Consider the following 17,824-nt stretch of genomic DNA (forward strand, 5'->3'; position numbering starts at 1 on the left):
AAATGATGACAGAATTTTCATTTTTGGGTAAACTATCCCTTTAACACAATAAAAAAAACACAGTGTCGACGAAGCCGACTAACAATTCTAAACCAAAGACTTGACTCGTCTCACTTTTTACATTCAGTTTCAGTGACAGATTTCCTTCAACAAGCCCTGGAATCCAGTATCACAGTATTAACCTCTCCATTAGCACCTCTGTAGACTCCCACAATGCCTCTCCCTTCTCTCCTCCTTGGAAACGATCAACCTTTTAGTGGTGATTAAAGGCTGTGTTTGGGGAAGTGGTTTAAAGACCCCAATGCAATTTAGCTGGAGCAAGTTAGCGGGGGAAACGGCAACATGGGAGTGCGCATCCCACGGCAGCTGCTCCTAACAGTCTCCGCAGCCCTCTGCCCCCCAACCGCAGCACCTGTCTGCAGGAGAGATGTGCACAGAAAGCCTCTTTATTCCCAGAAGGGCTCTTGCCTTTCTCTGTCTGGACTGAAGGATCCAGTTGTGATGTGTCTTGATGGGTTAATTATGAGAATAGTTCTGGCAGTTGATATTCAGATCAAAGTGATCTGGCGTTCGGTCCCTCTCGGTCCCTCAGGCATATATGTATTCACACCAGCAGATAGCTATGCAGAGATAAGTGCCTCAGAGTAAGGCGGGAAGGCTAATTTATACCCCACACCTCCCAAATCCTCACTCACTCTCTCTCTCCCAACTCTTCTGCATCCAGCTCGCCCCTGCCTCCCCCTAAAATCATGCTACTAAAAATTAAACGACTCTTTAGAAGTGAATGATTAATCTAATGAAGCTGCAGAGGTGTTCTACTTCTGTTAATGAAGCCTTGCATTCTAATAAGTCACAGGCATACACTGTAATCATAATTGAAATGCCAAGCAGGGTTAAAGACAAACTGTGATCGCAGATGTTGCAGTGCCAAGATATATATGTAGAAAGGAAACGAGTAGGCAGCGGCTGCTTGGGGGCTTTTATTCAGAGCTCAGGGTCCTCGGATTCCAGCTAAACATCTGTTTTTCAATGGGCAATCGCTGTATCCTGAATACATATTATTATATATATATTATTATATAAGGTATATACATACAACAACAGACTTCTCTGCTTTTACAAGAGCCTTGCAAGTTTATATGCGTGCAGACTCCCTTATGTCTGAAATTAAACACATCCTCTCTCTTCAATGAATAAAAAAAGCTGGTTTGACACAAAGAGTTTGCATTTCTGATTTGCATTGTTCAAGGCCAAGAAAAGAGAGTAAATTATGAATGAGTAAATGGTATTCGAGCACATCAGACATTTAATCTGTGCAGATGAATGGAGCTCCATATGAATATATGACTCCACAGGTGCCTGTACAGTAACCCCCCCCCATGTGTTCATGAGCATGTGTAGCTACACTCTCACATGGCTATCATGTGTTTGATAGTTATAATGAAGGGATAATGGTGGGATTGTAGGCAGCCACTTCTCGTCACAGGATACCTATAGACCCACAGCCCCTGACAGATTTACAGTGCACAGTCAGCTGATACTGTAAAACAGTAAGGTTTTTATAGAGCCCTGGGCTCTGCTTAAAACAAGCCACCACATTTGTACTCACCTGCTTTCTGGGTCTAGCCTTGGGCCTGTACTGTCTGTGGTTGAGTTTTCCAGAGAAGACGTAATTATCTAGTTAGTTTTGCATTCTGGTGTCGGTTCCAATCAGAACACTTTGTTAACCTTCCCCAAAGCGCACTATATTAATGATATCATCCATATTTATGAAGTGGATTTATACTTGTTGGGGGGAAAAACTTTTTATTGTATTTCAATTAAAATATTGGTCATTAGTAAATTTTAACTGAATGTTGCACTTTAAATTTGGTCTTATGTTGCGGCCACATTTATCGTTGTTTGGTGAATTTCCTGTGGGCGAATTCCAGCCATTTTATTTATTTATTTTTCAAGATTTGTTTTTTGCATTTTTGCCTTTATTCCGATAGTATAGTTGAGGAAAGGACAGGAAGTGGGATGCTAGAAAGAGATGGCGGTGGGTTCAGGAAATGACCGTGTGCCGGGATTCGACCTTGCGTCGCCCGAAGCACAGTTGGGCTACATGTCGGAGTGCTGCCCATGAGGCTATCGGCTCTGACCTGAAATCCAGTCATTTCAATAGGAATCCAATCGATTGGGAATAACCCTCGCAGATTTCACTTTGGGTTCAGTTGTTCACAAAAAATTGCAGTGTTGACCAACAGAAAGCTGATTTGGTTTATAAGTCTCTTATGTGTGAGCTGTGCATCTTAAATTGCTACACTATTGACAATGGAAAATTGATATTTTTTGCCTGCACCTTTAGTGTTCTGTCATTGAAAAACATGAATCACTGAGCCAATTTCACTCGCAATACAAATGCAAACGAAAACAACTGTCTGGCAGTGTAAACTCGCACCAAAGTCAATATCGTGAACAGCAAATGCTGCAGTAAGCTGATTGAAACCGTTTGGTGCTCTGCTGATTGGCCAGACTGCAGGAAAGCGGACCCTTTTATTCGAGTGTGGAGGGAGGCAGAGGTGATGAGGCAGCTGGGCCTGCCTGGGACACCACACTACCTCGCCATTAACAAAACTGTCAAGGGCTGGTAGCTGCCATGGCCAAGCAGCCTCTCTAGCCTGCTTTTGGCAGGGGGACGAGTGGACATGTGACAGACTCAAAGCTTTGGCACTGCCTCAGACCCTCTTACTGGGGCTTTGTGTGACTAGGGGTTGGGGGATGGTATCGAACCACCAGCACTCAACCCCTTAGACCAATCCACAAGCACCGGCACTACCCATTCCACACACTCCTCCTGCCCCAGCCCAGCTCCTTCTGTCCAGTGCCAGCTGGGAGGTGTGAGGACTAGGAAATGCAGATGATCTCACTCAATTCTATAAACTTAAAGCACTCACATACATGCTTATCTGTTAGTTCTATACTAATATTTTTTAGTATATTAATTAAATTATATATTAGAAAAAAATAACATCGCTAAAACTGTAGTTGCTCTTCTAGGACATCTATGTGAACTGACGTCACCCATGAAAAATCACTTTAGGATTAGTTGCTTGAACTTATTTTGAACTTTAGTTGCTCTCAGAAAGTAAGATAGTTCTGAGAGAAGTTATATCATTATTTATTTGCAGATGCCATTTTAATTCATATTTTGTTATTTAATGCAATGAAATTCAGAAATTTTGGTTTCCAAAAGTGTCCAAATACTTTTGGACCTACTGTAGGTGTGGACAGTGCTCTGATCTGCGTGCTTTACAGAGCCCACTCCCACCTGGTCAAAGCTGGCACCCTAATCAGGATCTTGTACTTTGACTTCTTCAGTGCCCTCAACATGCCTCTCCGACTTGGTAACAAGCTCTGCGCGATACCGATGAACGCCTCCACAATCTGCTAAATCATAGACTATTTTACCAGCAGGCAGAAGTTTGCGAGTCTCTGGGGAGAGAGCGTGGAGGTGGTGTAGTTCTACAGGTTGCTTGGAGTCCACTTAAACAGCAGACTGTACTGGAAAAACAAATAAGCTGTGCAATACATGAAAGGTCAGATCAGGAGACGAAGGTTTTAACATGTACAACACACTTCTAAAGGTATGTTTTACTATTTTATTTAGTGCTTTTATAGACAAAAATTTTCTGTTAGTGGCATCTCCATTACTGGACTCATTAGAAGTCATTAGAGTCAAATTCAAGAAACAATTCTGTTTATCCTCATAAACATGCTTGGAGTATTGTAGTAGTAGTAGTAGTACTGGCTTGTTCCACCACAGTATTATGAAAGTGTTAGATAAGATACCCAAGCCAAATGACGTTTGAATGTCTTGATTCTTGCATTGGCATTCTGTACATTCCGTACAAAAATACGACAGAATTTCCTGCACTACTATTTAAGACTCTTGAAGAGTCTACAGTGCGACCAGTGTAGTCTGTTTCCCAAATGAATGACTCTTATGAGCTGGTTCTTAGTGAATCAGAAACATGCAGCACGGCCAGTGTTGTCTGATTTCCTATGGAATGACTCTTATAATCTGGTTCTTAGTGAATCAAAAACATACAGCATGACTAGTGTAGTCAGATTCACAAACGAATTACTCTTATAAGCCGGTTCTTTTTTAATCAAAAACTTAGTGCGACCAGTGTTGTCAGATTCCCAACGAATGACTCTTATGAGGCGGTTCTAAATTAACTAAAAACATACTGTGTGACTAGTGTAGTCCGATTATGAGTCTTATTCTTTGTAATGAATCAAACCCACACAGCTCTGCCAGTTCCCAAATGAATGACTCTGAATGTTTGGTTCCTTTGAATTATGCTTTTTAGTGAATCAAACACATATAGTTTGCAACCAAGTGTTTTATGTCAGTCAGTCTGTCTGACTGTTTTAACTAGTAAACCTGAAAGCCATAGAAATATATTTTTTAATATACAGAGATAGTGTTACATATTACTGTTGTCTTAGTCTACACAAATATGCACAATTGTATGTTAAATCTATTTGCATCCTCTCCAAAACATCTGTTTTACTGAATTGTGAATTTCTGAATAACTGCCTGCCTCATTTAGTCCTAAAGAAGCATTTGAATGCTAAAGAGATCTGACGTTGGTATCACCTCTGTAGCTCTCGTTCCCTCTAACAGAACTTATTTTCAGAGCATCAGTTTTGCCATTTCTTCTGTTTTTGTTGACAATCAGAGTGACATTTCAACTTGTTTATTCAAGCATTGATTCTCTCCGATTATTTCAAACAACTGTCCAACTTTTGTCCCAACTTTTTTCTTGAAAGAAAATCGGTGTATTGCAAATGTAGCCATTCAAAAGCCAGAAGATTGAAAACATCAGTGGATTGCTTTAAAACCACTGAGCGATATGTCATTTTAGTATCTTGTTAGCATTTAAACATTTCATTGGAATGAATACATGAGTCATGAGTGATGTGATTATACATGACATTTAGCATTTCAACACAACAGCCGTTGTGAGTGAGATGTAGTTGGCAATTGCAGTCACTAAACATGCTCAGTAGATATGACTCAGGCTTTACAAGGTGCAGTATTAAAGTAAATCTAATCTGATCTAGAATAACTTAATATTTGCTTCTTACCCTCAAGTATGTGTTTTATTTTTTTTCTCTCGTGCAGACTGAAGACATTGAGGAGATTGCGAAGAAGGCCCAAAGCTTGCCCAAAGAGAACAAGAAAAGGCAGAGGATTGTTGTCTTCACCCAAGGCAAAGAAGGAACTGTAATGACCAAAGGTGCGTGGGTCAGTTTTCATCTATTCAGAATTAGGTTTTCATAATCACATTTTTAGATCAGGACCGTCTTGTGTTAAAAAGAAATAACACAAACCCCAGAAACACTTTTAGTTATTTACAGTTGGAATGATGTTGATAGATTTCCTCTGTAAATATTAGTGAATAGCCTCAAACAAGGTCATCTTAAGAATAGAATGCCGTTTTCTCTGGCGGCTTTCGATGTTGCTCAGTGTGAAATGAATTCGCCCTTGGCAATGACCTCTTATCTTTCAGATGCAGAATTTAAATCCAAAGGGCTGTTGCAGTCACATTGCTATGGTTGGATGTGATCATTCAGCAGGCTCTGAATGTCACAATGAAGTTGTTTTAATGGTGATTAAGAAGGCTGGGATGATAGGCCCTGGGGGCGACGCTCCAAAGAGATGCAGATTTGTTATTGTGTAGTTCCTTTTTGTGCGCGCCGGCTTTCTCTCGCGGCATAAACGCAGGCTGTCCTCGCCCCTCCACATTAATTTCCTTAATGAAAGCTGCCAGAAGAGGAACCCTTAATGAAGCACCTTTGTGACATCGCTGAACAGAGCGTGGCCCTGCTGGCGCACCTATTACAGGCTCATATTAAGAGCACGGTGCCCACGGCCTTTGATCTAATGATAGCTGAGTGTGCAGGGTCGCCCAGGGGCTCCGGCAGGGACGACAGCGTCACAGGGAGGAAGAGAGTCTGTGATGTTCTATTTGTACTTTCCCTCCTCCGTGAGTTCACGTATTAAGCTAACTTAATCGCACTCTTCGTGACCATTTTTCAAAATAGAACGTCCCGTGTAATCCCAAACTTGATGTGTAGGAATGTAGCCCAACAAGGGCAGGCTTACAGTTTCGGGCAGTCATAACTCATAAGTGTTGTACTTTACTCTACCTTCCTGGCGAGGTTCTAGAGAGATAACCTTTGTTGTGTTCCTTTTAATATCACAAGAAGTGAAACTAACACCACAACAGGAGGGGCGTCTTTGCATTTCTGCAGAGAGAGAGAGAGAGAGGCTGCTGCAGTTGTGTTTGTTTCCAGTTGACTTGTAAACTCCACTGTTCAGTGATATCTGGATGTGACCATATCCTTATCTTATCTAGACTGGAATACACTGGGCTTGGATGTGGTTGTCCCAACTCAAGCGCATGATGTGATTTAAAGGGATAGTCCACCCAAAAATAAAAAAATGTCTTTGTTTACTAACCCTCATGTCATTCCAAACCGGCATGACTGACTTGTATGACTGACTTCTCCAAAGTTCTTCTCAAAGTTTGCATTATGTTTGGCAGGCGCTTGTAAATCAAGGCTACATTAAAGTTGGCATAAAACGAAAATTCACCCTATTTTCTAAATGCATGTTATAGATAGTGAATAGTTCATCAATGCATATGTTTGATTTCTTAAAACAAAAAAAAATTTCAGCTCGAAATTTTCATCAAAACTGTCATAACTCCATCTTCCGGTGAAACATTAGACTTCACCCTGGTGACATATGCAGGGCTTCTACAATGATTTACCAACTTATAGAACCAAGTTCTGCCCTACTTTTTTTTTTCTATTTCATTCAGAAAAGATCTGTCACTACTTCTGTTTCATTGTGACTCTAAGAGTGAGAGAAATAAATTGCCTTTACTTCGGTTGCGAATAATTCTAAAGTCGCTCCATATAATCCGTTTTGTTTTTGTCATCCTACTAAAGAGGAACATTTTCATTCCTGCTCCTGGAGAGGTGCTGCTCGTCTTGAAACTTATTCAGGAGGAATGTGTCTAATGTGCTGTCAGATTTACCTGCACCTAATGAACTCCCCAGAGGAGCCTTTTAGTTTCAGTCTGTTTTCCTCCATCTCTGTGAGCCCTTAGCAAAGGTCATTATGCACTCAGGAACACTCACGCTCTTCCTGTGCGTGTGTGTACGCGAGTATGTTCATGCTCTCCCTCACATTTTTCTTGTTATGTTAGGGCTATTATTCTGTAATGTTTGCCCGTCCTTGTTTGTGTCTCATTAATGCAATGCACCTTCAGCGCAGCTGAGTTAAAACAGAAACACTGTAAGCAGTCAGTTAGTAGCTGCTTGTTTTGATAGGCTTAAAAAGCAAAAGAAAAGAGCTTAGAGTTATAAGATGTAGCATTGATTGATTACGTAAACAGCCTCTGTGATGCCTTTACTGACATAAAGTGGACTGAACTTTCCTGTTTAGGCACCATAGGATGGTTATTAGCCTACTTTATAAAAAAAAAAGTAGGCTAATTGTGAGAATAATTTCTCAGTCACAATTTCATATCTCAGTTGTGACTTTATCTCACAACTTTTTCATAACTGAAGCTATTTCTCACAGTTGAGAAACTGATTTATCATTTTATCTCTCTTAATTTATCATAATAGTGACATAATAGTATACATCTCACAGTTGAAACTTTGTATCTCACAGTTGCATCTTTAATTTTCATAATTGTAACTTTAGATCTCAAAATTGACTTTTAATATTTTAATGTGACTTATTATTTTAAACTCACAATTACCTTTATTTTTACTCCGAGGTGGAAACAAGCTGACTTTCTCACAATTGCAATTTCATATCTTATATGTGAAAATATATATTTTATTTCAATTGACATCTCAAAATTGACAGCTCAAAATGTGACATTTTATCTTTTTAAACTATTAACTTTATATTTATCTAAATTTTGGTTGAATTTTAAAAAAAATTTCATAATTGTGACTATACATCTCATATGCACAACTTTATATCTCACAATTGTGACTTTTTAAACCTTTTTTTTTAAACACAATTACCTTTATTTTTATTCTGAGGCGGAAACAAGCTATCATAGATTTTGTTGATTTTTTGAACACAGATTTTGAATTCACCTCATGAAATTTGAGCATATGCATCGCATTCGTTCAGTATTTCACTCGCGATGGGAAGGGCAACAGATAAAGACCTCCTCACGTCCGCCAAATCGATCGTGACATCATCACCGCTCGTCTTCAGCTAATTAGCATGGCTCAGAGGCGAGGGGATCTGATCAATGTCTCGCTTTGAAAAGGGCAAAACTGCCTCTTAAAGCTCTCTTCGTCCCAGACTCCTCTGATTATTTGTGCTGGTTATCTCCTGCCACTCTCGGCATGGTGGGTGCCCTTTATTAGCGGCTAAATGTGTTTGTCACGCTCATGTTTCTCTGACCAGCCCTAGCGTGGAGATGGTGGATCAGAGAAAAGAAGGCAAGTGAGGGCAGTTTCCTCAGTCTGTTTGCCAAGAGGAGGGCCATCCTTGTTTACTCCTTGGAGCTTTTGTTTGGCTCTGGAGCCGACAAGAAGTGGATTTGAGAGGAATAATCTCTCACCGTTCCGCAGCTGTCTGAAGGCCTTGAATCTCTCTCCTGCTCATTGGTTTTGTGTCATGTCTCATTGTGTAGTGAATAACTTGTCATTCAGTAGCTCAGGTATCTATTGGAGACGTGAAACATTTCTGTTGCTGTCTGAACAGCCGAATAATAATCCACCATGCGATCACTTTTTGAAAGTCGCAGTGATATGTTTGAAATGACAATGCCTAAGATACAGTAAAAGAGTAATTATCGCATGACCCGAGGCGTTCATGGTTTTGGCTTGTCACATTACGAGCATAATCATATTATAGCATAACAAGAGTATTTATTACACGTAATTGGCATGACTCTACAGTGCTGTAAATGTTATGTTTTTTTCTGACGCTCGGGCTCTATAAATAGTCACGCATGCATGTTTTGTATTCGCCGGCCTGTTTTATTTTGAGCCGGTCCAATACATGTTTACAGTGCTGCTTGTTCCTGGAGTGCCTTTGCGGGCAGAGCTGTGGTTTCCTCTTCCTCCTGAGAGGCCCGTGCCAAAGGGATACAAAACCCTGAAAGCAACATCTCACTTCTGATCTGTGCACACAAGTGTCAAACACAGCACCAAACAGAAACAGCTGTACAAGAGCTATTAATATAACCTCACAGCTCGGGAGGTGTAACTTTGTTGCCCCTTTTTTTCCGCTCCCTGGATAGTCACGCAGAGGAAAGTATTTTCACTTTCTGCATGAACATGTAAAGTGAAGAATGGCAAAACCACAAAAGCGATGGAGCTCCCTGTGAACTGCCCAGAGACTGTGTTTACAGGGACGACCACAAGCCAGTAACAACAAAGACAGGTTTTGGCAGCAAAGTTTTAATTGCCATGCCTATTAAAGAGCCCTGCCAATGGCCTCTTTTGTGTTATACATTAACATGAAATTGGTCCTGGAATGCTCTCAGACTAACCAAAGCAGCATGTTGAGAGCCAAGTTCAATAATATGTTTTGAATAAAGATGTGATGTGTTCTCTCCGGGTTGATGAAATGGAAGGAGATGTCCATCAAGGATGGTTTTGGGGGGAATGAGAGCAGAGTGTAGCGATTTAGGAATTTAATTTCTCTGTCTTTATTTGCCCTAGTTTGCTCTTGCGTGCTTACATAAATGGTCCTCTTTCACATTGGACCAGAACCTCTTGTAAAACCTTAATTCAGAAATTATTCATTTTTACTCTTTAAATGATTTAAATTCCCTTGTTTAGCAGACTTGTCCTTTCACTTATACTGTTTTGTCCTATATTTGACACTCAAGAATTGGATTAGTGTTCTGGTTATTAGCTGTTCATTTAAATAAATATATATAAAATATTAATATATATATTCCGCCCATGCGGAAGTGTTTCCTGTACTACGGTTAAGGGTGCTACAACAATGCTACTAAATCTACTGTGCCAAACAGTGTGATTCTAATGAGCTGGTTCTTTTTAGTGAGGAAAAAACACACATTGTAACGGTTTGATTCCCATTCGAATGAACTGGTTCATAGTGAATCAAAAACATACAGCACAACCAGTGATTCTTTGTAATGAATGAGACCCACACAGCTTGAACAGTATAGTTCAACCACAGATTCCCAAACTAATGATTCAAATCTTTTTTGTGAATCAGACACATACAGCTTATGCTGTACTCAAGGCTCGAGATCCACTTGTGATTTTTATGATACACATTGAGTTGTGTCAGTAGTATTCTACCAAAATGAATTAATTAAATTACCAATTTTTTTGTGCTTAATTTATAGTTAAGGCCCATTACTGGATTGCATTTTAAGACAGTGAAAAGTCATTAAAGTCTTTGTAAACACCTTTTGCGAAAATTATTTTAAATGTATTTATGTGGAATTGTGTTTCCTTTTTCCAAATATTTCTTCCACAAAACTACTAAAGAAGCATTAAACTTATGAGTTTAGGAATAATGGAAGACAATACTCAATTATTATATGATTTTTGCTGTGCATGTTGGTTAACGATGACAGTAGTGAAAACATCCTATTGGACCTATTAGTAGTGTGAATCTTTCTTTTTTCTAAGCATCTGCCTCTTGCCTCCATTCCTTGAAACTCTTGTCATTGTCCCCATTGAGAGCTGAGAGAGGCTCCTGGACACCATTTGGCATCCAAGTGATTGGATGCCTCGTCCTCCAGCGCAGCCCCTCTCATTTCACACGTCCTCCCATTATCATATCAATTGATGCAGCTTGTAGTAGACAAAGTGAGGTTATGGGAACCACCTAGAGCAACATGCACCATTAAACATCAATGCAAGGGGACTAGCACATATGCAAGTTCAGCCTTGTTTACCAAGATGGAAGACTAGCAGTGTATGTTTCTCGAGCTCTTAGAGCTCACGGCCCTCCCTCTGAACCCTAAATCAAGTTTAAATCTGTTTTAAACACCAAGGTTTTATTGTATTGCCATTTGTTCCATGCAGAAATTTACATGGACTTAATAGGCAGTGTGCGCTTGTGTTTTAAATATTTTTTTATTGTAGCATTTTTTTTTTCTTGTGGACTCTGACCCTTGGTTATGACCTAATGTTGTACCATGTACTTCTAAGAACCACCTCATAATTTTTTTTTCAGATGACTCACCACGGCTGGGATGTTTGGACATTTCCCAGCATGCCTCTGGTGCGTGACCTGTCATCAAAGGGCAGAGGGGTTAGCCTGTGCTAGTACCTACATTCTTGCCATGTTGAAGTGCATTTTCTCTGCTTACTCCTCACAAATCTGAAGAGAAGAGTGTCGTTGCTTCATACGAGCCTTAATCGTCAGTTTGATGTCCATTACTGTCTAGAGCCTCTTCAGTTCAGTCATGGGTATCAAAGGGAGGAACAGTTAATGGCTATTTTTTTTCTCTCACTCTCAGGCTGCGCTATTTCTGAGTCATAAAAGGAAGTGGAATCAGGTCAGCCTGTGTACAGGAAGGAAGGAACCACATACAGTTTCATTTCGAACATATTCATTTTCGTCTGGTCATTTTTTTCCCCCTTCAGTCATTTGTCTGCAGATTTAGGCTCCATATGAACGTATGCACTTGCTTTCTTTCGTAGTTTGTCATGAGGGAGAAAGCATGCTATGATGGCAATGGAAATATTGTAATCTTTAATTGTAAAATAATAGATAGATCATAAGTTTCTGTTAACTTAATTTACACGGAAGATCCTCTAGTTAATAATTTCAAGAGGAAGGCGGGCGAGCATGCTTCATTGCCCGCATTCATTAAGTAAAGTCATTTTGCTGCTAATTAGCTGATTCTAAAAGGATCTGCTTTTTGTGTAATTAATTATCAAAGACACAATCGCCTGCCTCGTTTAGGGAAAAACCGCTCACACGCAGTAGACATATCTTGAGTGCTCATTGTTACATCAGTTGAAAGCCTTTGCTGGCGTTCTGTGTTGTTTACTGTCTGTGTCTGAAGGTTTCCTCTGAAGTTCTCCACACAAAGTGATGGTCTTTGACACCTACTGACTACAATTAGCAGGTGTATACTTTAAAGCCCTATGTTGTTGAAGATTACGGGCTGTTTTGGTGAAAGAATGTCTGGGCTGGCTAAGACTGGCTCGAGTACTTTTTCTGCCTCTTGTGTGAGGAAATGTGAAGTTTCATGCAGCCTTCAAGTGGAGTATTGTAATTTTGAGTTACTTGCACATATGACCACAACAAGTTATATTTGCTTCTGGGATGAATTCCCTGATACCAGAGTAACAAAGGAAAGGGATATGTTGACATCAAAGATGGCAGAAGGCAACTCTGCAGTTGACATCGATGAATGATTTTGTTGACAGATCTTGTTGGGACAGATCTTTTCTGAATGTTAATATACTTTATTTTAGTATCAATCAATGTTAATATACTTTTAATTTAATTTGTAATTATAATAATTATAAATGCATAGTTATTATATTGATATGTATTGTTATTCATTTATTTAATATTGATTTATTAATTAACATTATTGTATGTAATAACTATTATTATTAATATTATTGTCATTAAATTCATTTTCATGCAAATATTCAAACATTATTATAAATATTTTAGCCTCTTTAGAACACAAGCCTGATAACCTAATAGATTAAAGGGGTGGTTGATTGCGATTTCACTTTTTTAAAGTTAGTTAGTGTGTAATGTTGCTGTTTGAGCATAAACAATATCTGCAAAGTTACGAAGCTGAAAGTTCAATGCAAACAGAGATATCGTCTTTTAAAATTCTGGCAGTTTAATGCCTACAAAAACGGCTCGTAGGGACTACAACAAGTTACTTCCCGGGTTCATGACTTCACAAACCCAGATAAACCCCGCCCTCGGGAAAAGACAGCAAAGGGGGTGAGGCCATGCTGTGCTGCTTTAGAGAAGACGAAGAGAAAACTCGAGGTGCACGTAAAAATCTATTCCTATATGAATCGTGGTTCTGTCTTCTAACGATTCTAATGGATTCACAAGTTTCAAAATCAACGTTCTAAAGCAGCGGTTCTCAATATTGTTCCTCGCGTCCCCCTGCTCTGCACACACTCTGCATCTCTCTCTCTCTCTCTCTCATTCAGATCATCAGCTCAGCTCTGTTCCATTTATACACTTATTTTCACATAGCTATGAGAAGCGTTAAACATGGACGCGCGTGCAGTTGCGGTACTGTATTAAAGCTTTAATCAGGATAAAGCTGTATATTAAAAGCTAACATAAGCAGTAGCATTTGCAAATAACAGCGTATCTAAAAGTATGAGACAACAACAAACAAAAAACGTAGGCCTACCATTAAATGCCGTGCTTGCACAGGTTCTGCACTTCAATAATATCCTCTGCTTTTCAATCGGGCTCAAACTGATAAGCGATATTAACAATGACATTGTTTACAATACAACCTTAGCACATGCCACTGAAGTGAGGGGCGGGAAGTTATAGACGCGCACTTGAGGCGGTTTAGCCAATCATTTGCAAATAACAGCGTATCTAAAAGTATGAGACAACAACAAACAAAAAACGTAGGCCTACCATTAAATGCCGTGCTTGCACAGGTTCTGCACTTCAATAATATCCTCTGCTTTTCAATCGGGCTCAAACTGATAAGCGATATTAACGATGACATTGTTTACAATACAACCTTAGCACATGCCGCTGAGGTGAGGGGCGGGAAGTTATAGACGCGCACTTGAGGCGGTTTAGCCAATCACAACACACTGGGCTAGCTAACCAATCAGAGCCCATAGCCTATTTCCGAGGGAGGGGCTTCATAAAAGAAGGAAATGATCAGCGTGTTTCTCAGAGAAGGGACAGAGCGGTGTGGAATAAAGGTAAAAAAATAATGCGTTTTTTTTAAAAAACCAAGCATTAACACATGTTAGACTGCACCCCATAAACACAGTCAAGCCTAGAAAAAAAGCAGTGAACCACCCCTTTAATGAACACAATAATTAATACATAACTCATGTTGTGTAAAAGTGATGCAGTATCCTGGTGTATTCAGCAGAAGTGACAGCAAATGTGTCATCTATTGTTTTTGTTTTGACTACCTCCCACTTTTTTCCTAGACTTGAATGTGTAATGTGTTGTAATATCGACTGATTAACTGTGGAGTAGAAACTTACCACGTGCACTTGAAGGCAGCAGTAGCTCAGTTTCAAATGGGAAATCGCAGCACTGGAGTGGGTTGCCAGACTTGCCGCATGTGGAATTTTCTGAAGGTCCTCAAGAATCTAATATTGGGTTCTCTGACGTGATGATCTTACTGCAAAGCAAAGTTATATCAGCCTCATTCAACCCTAATGGAGGCTAATGCCATGAATAAAACACAAGCGTACAGTAGAAGACATTCGAGAGGGAACCGTGGGACAGTTAATGCATTATTTTAGCCTGAAAAGGGACAGATAATTCAAACTGAATGCTGAAAATAGACTGACGCTGACTTTCAAATGCTATTTTAGTGAACAGATCCATTTTTGTGCAAGAATTGTCATGCTGAAGAGCTGGAAAATGATGTAATTGCCTCTCCTTAAGTTCTCTCCCAAGCAGGGCTCTTACAGCTCATCAAGTGAAACTGGCAAGTGAATCTGTTCCTTTCTGCATGTCTTGTGAGATCTTCTCCATCTTTTCACGGTACTAAGTTTGTTCCTGCCTCTGTTATGTCATAGATGATTAGTATGGGATGATATTAGATTCAAAATGATTAATAGATGCACGCACAATTGTCCATGTACTGCATAACTTTAATACGTGTATCTTACTAACCACAAACAAATACCTTTCAATTTGAGTCTTTGGAATTCAGGATTAAATGATTGCGCAGCGATTTGTACAAATACAGACATGTTTGCGAATAAAAATGTTCTGTTCTGCATTAATATATCATAAATTGCTCATGCAAAAAGGAATCTGTGCATATATGGATCAAGTGACACGCGTGCATTAATTGATGTCTAGTTCGAGTCGATCTTGTTCGGTTCATTTGGATTTTGAGACTTCATTTTCGCAGTTTACAGCATTTCACGTCCCCCACACACACAACTACCAACGAACAAGGTCCAGTGCAATTCATTAACGTGTACACGATTTGAAAAATTCACAAATGTGCGTCACTACACTGAAACAAATGCTTTTCAACCGCTGTCTGCAGAGTTAAGAATTACATGAATGTGCAGCATTTTGTTCAAATAGAGACATATTTGTGAATACAAATGTTATAGTTTGTATTAAAGTATCATAATTTGTGCATGTAGCGATTAAAATGTGCATTTGTGGATCAGGTGACACGCATGCATTCATTCACGTCTCTTCTGAGTCGATTCTATTTGATTCATTTGAATTTTGAGTCTTTCGTTCCGCCCTTTTAGCCTTGCCCAATCCACACACACACAGCTCGCGATCCACGCACAGCTGAGCCTAAGAAAATCAGTGACCACTAGATGGCACTAGCCCCAGTCACATATGTGCATTCCATTGAGTACGGTTTTATGAATGTGACATTTTCTTTGTTTCTTTTTGGTTTAGCTATTCTCCTCTACCGTAGAAATATAATAAAGAAGTTTTATTGAACTTGTTCTAACTTAACTTGTCTTAAGACACAGAATAGCTTATATAATAATTTTGCCAAACAAGAACTTTGTGACGGTACCTTGTTTTTTTTTTCTGTAATTCAACGGCACGTTGTCAGTTATTCATTCCTTGTATTATTATTATTATTATTATTAAAAGGGCTATTATAGTCGCTCATTTAAGCCATTAGTAATCGCACGTTTATATTTAATTAAACTATTAAATTAACTTTAAACTATAGCCTACTAAACGAGTGTTTTATAGGCTATAGCCTATTCCGCGCTCAAGTGGATCGCATAAATAGCTAGAACATATTTTATTTAGGCTACTTATTACTAAACTGTTTTCTGAGTCAGTGTCTGCAAAGATGAAGTTGATGATGCTGATAAACGACTTTATTCTCGAAATGTAATCATTTTAATTCTCAATATTTTATTTCTACACTTTTCTGGATATTTAATGACTTTAATCTCGCATTATAGGCTAATGACTTTATTCTGGAGATGTTTTTTTTTTTTATTGTTTGGCCCTATAATCCTCTTTCTTACTCTCTCATTTGGCACGAATCCAAATGTTTCCATATTCACGATATTGGCTATTTGAATTTGAATGCAACAGACTATTATTTATTAGGCCGATGTAAACCAGGCTTTGTACTTAACCCACTTTCCAAAAAAAATCATGATCTTCTTCACATGAAAAATCATTCTCTTCACATGAGCAAATATGTGCTTGGCACGAGCTCAGGCTGAACGGCACAGATTGTACTACAGGCTGTTTTTTATTAACCAGTGTATCTAGATTCTACAGTGTATCTATATGTTTGGTTTACTGTATTTTATTCTGATAATGAACAGGCTGCAGCGTTTGCAATGCTGTAGGTCTATATGAAAGGTGCATTTCTCTCGTACTGCAGAGATGGCTAATCAGCATCGTCAACTTCATCTTTGCATAATAATAATAATACCCTACAAGGAAGGAATAGCTGACAACGTGCCGTTGAATTACAGAAAGAAAACAAAACAAGGTACTGTCACAAAGTTCTTGTTTGGCAAAATTTATATTAACAAGTTCAATAATACATCTTTATTATATTTCTACGGTAGAGGAGAATAGCCAAACCAAAAAAAACAAAGAAAATGTCACATTCATAAAACCGTACTCAATGGAATGCGCACATGTGACTGGGGCTAGTACCATCTAGTGGTCGCTGATTTTCTTAGGCTCAGCTGTGCGTGGATCGCGAGCTGTGTGTGTGTGGATTGGGCAAGGCTAAAAGGGCGGAACGAAAGTCTCAAAATTCAAATGAATCAAATAGAATCGACTCAGAAGAGACGTGAATGAATGCATGCGTGTCACCTGATCCACAAATGCACATTTTAATCGCTACATGCACAAATTATGATACTTTAATACAAACTATAACATTTGTATTCACAAATATGTCTCTATTTGAACAAAATGCTGCACATTAATGTAATTCTTAACTCCGCAGACAGCGGTTGAAAAGCATTTGTTTCAGTGTAGTGACGCACATTTGCGAATTTTTCAAATCGTGTACACGTTAATGAATTGCACTGGACCTTGTTCGTTGGTAGTTGTGTGTGTGGGGGACGTGAAATGCTGTAAACTGCGAAAATGAAGTCTCAAAATCCAAATGAACCGAACAAGATCAACTCGAACTAGACGTCAATTAATGCACGCGTGTCACCTAATCCACATATGATATGCACGGATTCCTTTTTGCATGAGCAATTTATGATATATTAATGCAGAATAGAACATTTTTATACGCAAACATGTCTGTATTTGTACAAATCGCTGCACAATCATTTAATCCTGAATTCCACAGACTCAAATTGAAAGGTATATGTTTGTGGTTAGTAAGATACATGTATAAAATGTATGCAGTACATTGATAATTGTGCATGCATTTATTAATAATTTTGAGTCTAATATCATCCCATAGATTAGCATCATGCTAACTAGATTTGTTTGCGAGGAAGAAATAAGCAGCGAAAAAGGTGTTCAAGCTGACAAAAAGATGACTGGCTTTTATTTTTGGAGCTTTAAATCTACGCTTGACACTGAAAAAGTTGAGTTTCTATGGGGAAA

At 39.0% G+C, this 17,824-nt stretch overlaps 1 protein-coding gene across 1 annotated transcript in view; it reads left to right on the top strand.

Annotated features, from left to right (window-relative positions):
• LOC107552908 (adenosine kinase-like) overlaps positions 1 to 17,824 on the top strand; it is a 62,956-nt gene that overhangs the window by 40,752 nt on the left and 4,380 nt on the right. The window contains exon 4 of the mRNA XM_016234942.1: positions 5,174 to 5,288. Within this exon, the coding sequence (XP_016090428.1) occupies positions 5,174 to 5,288 (115 nt within the window). The remainder of the gene's footprint in view (positions 1 to 5,173; positions 5,289 to 17,824) is intronic.

Source organism: Sinocyclocheilus grahami, unplaced genomic scaffold (assembly GCF_001515645.1).
Source record: "Sinocyclocheilus grahami isolate Dianchi unplaced genomic scaffold, SAMN03320097.WGS_v1.1 scaffold461.1, whole genome shotgun sequence".
In the NCBI taxonomy this organism is placed as follows: Eukaryota; Metazoa; Chordata; class Actinopteri; order Cypriniformes; family Cyprinidae; genus Sinocyclocheilus; species Sinocyclocheilus grahami.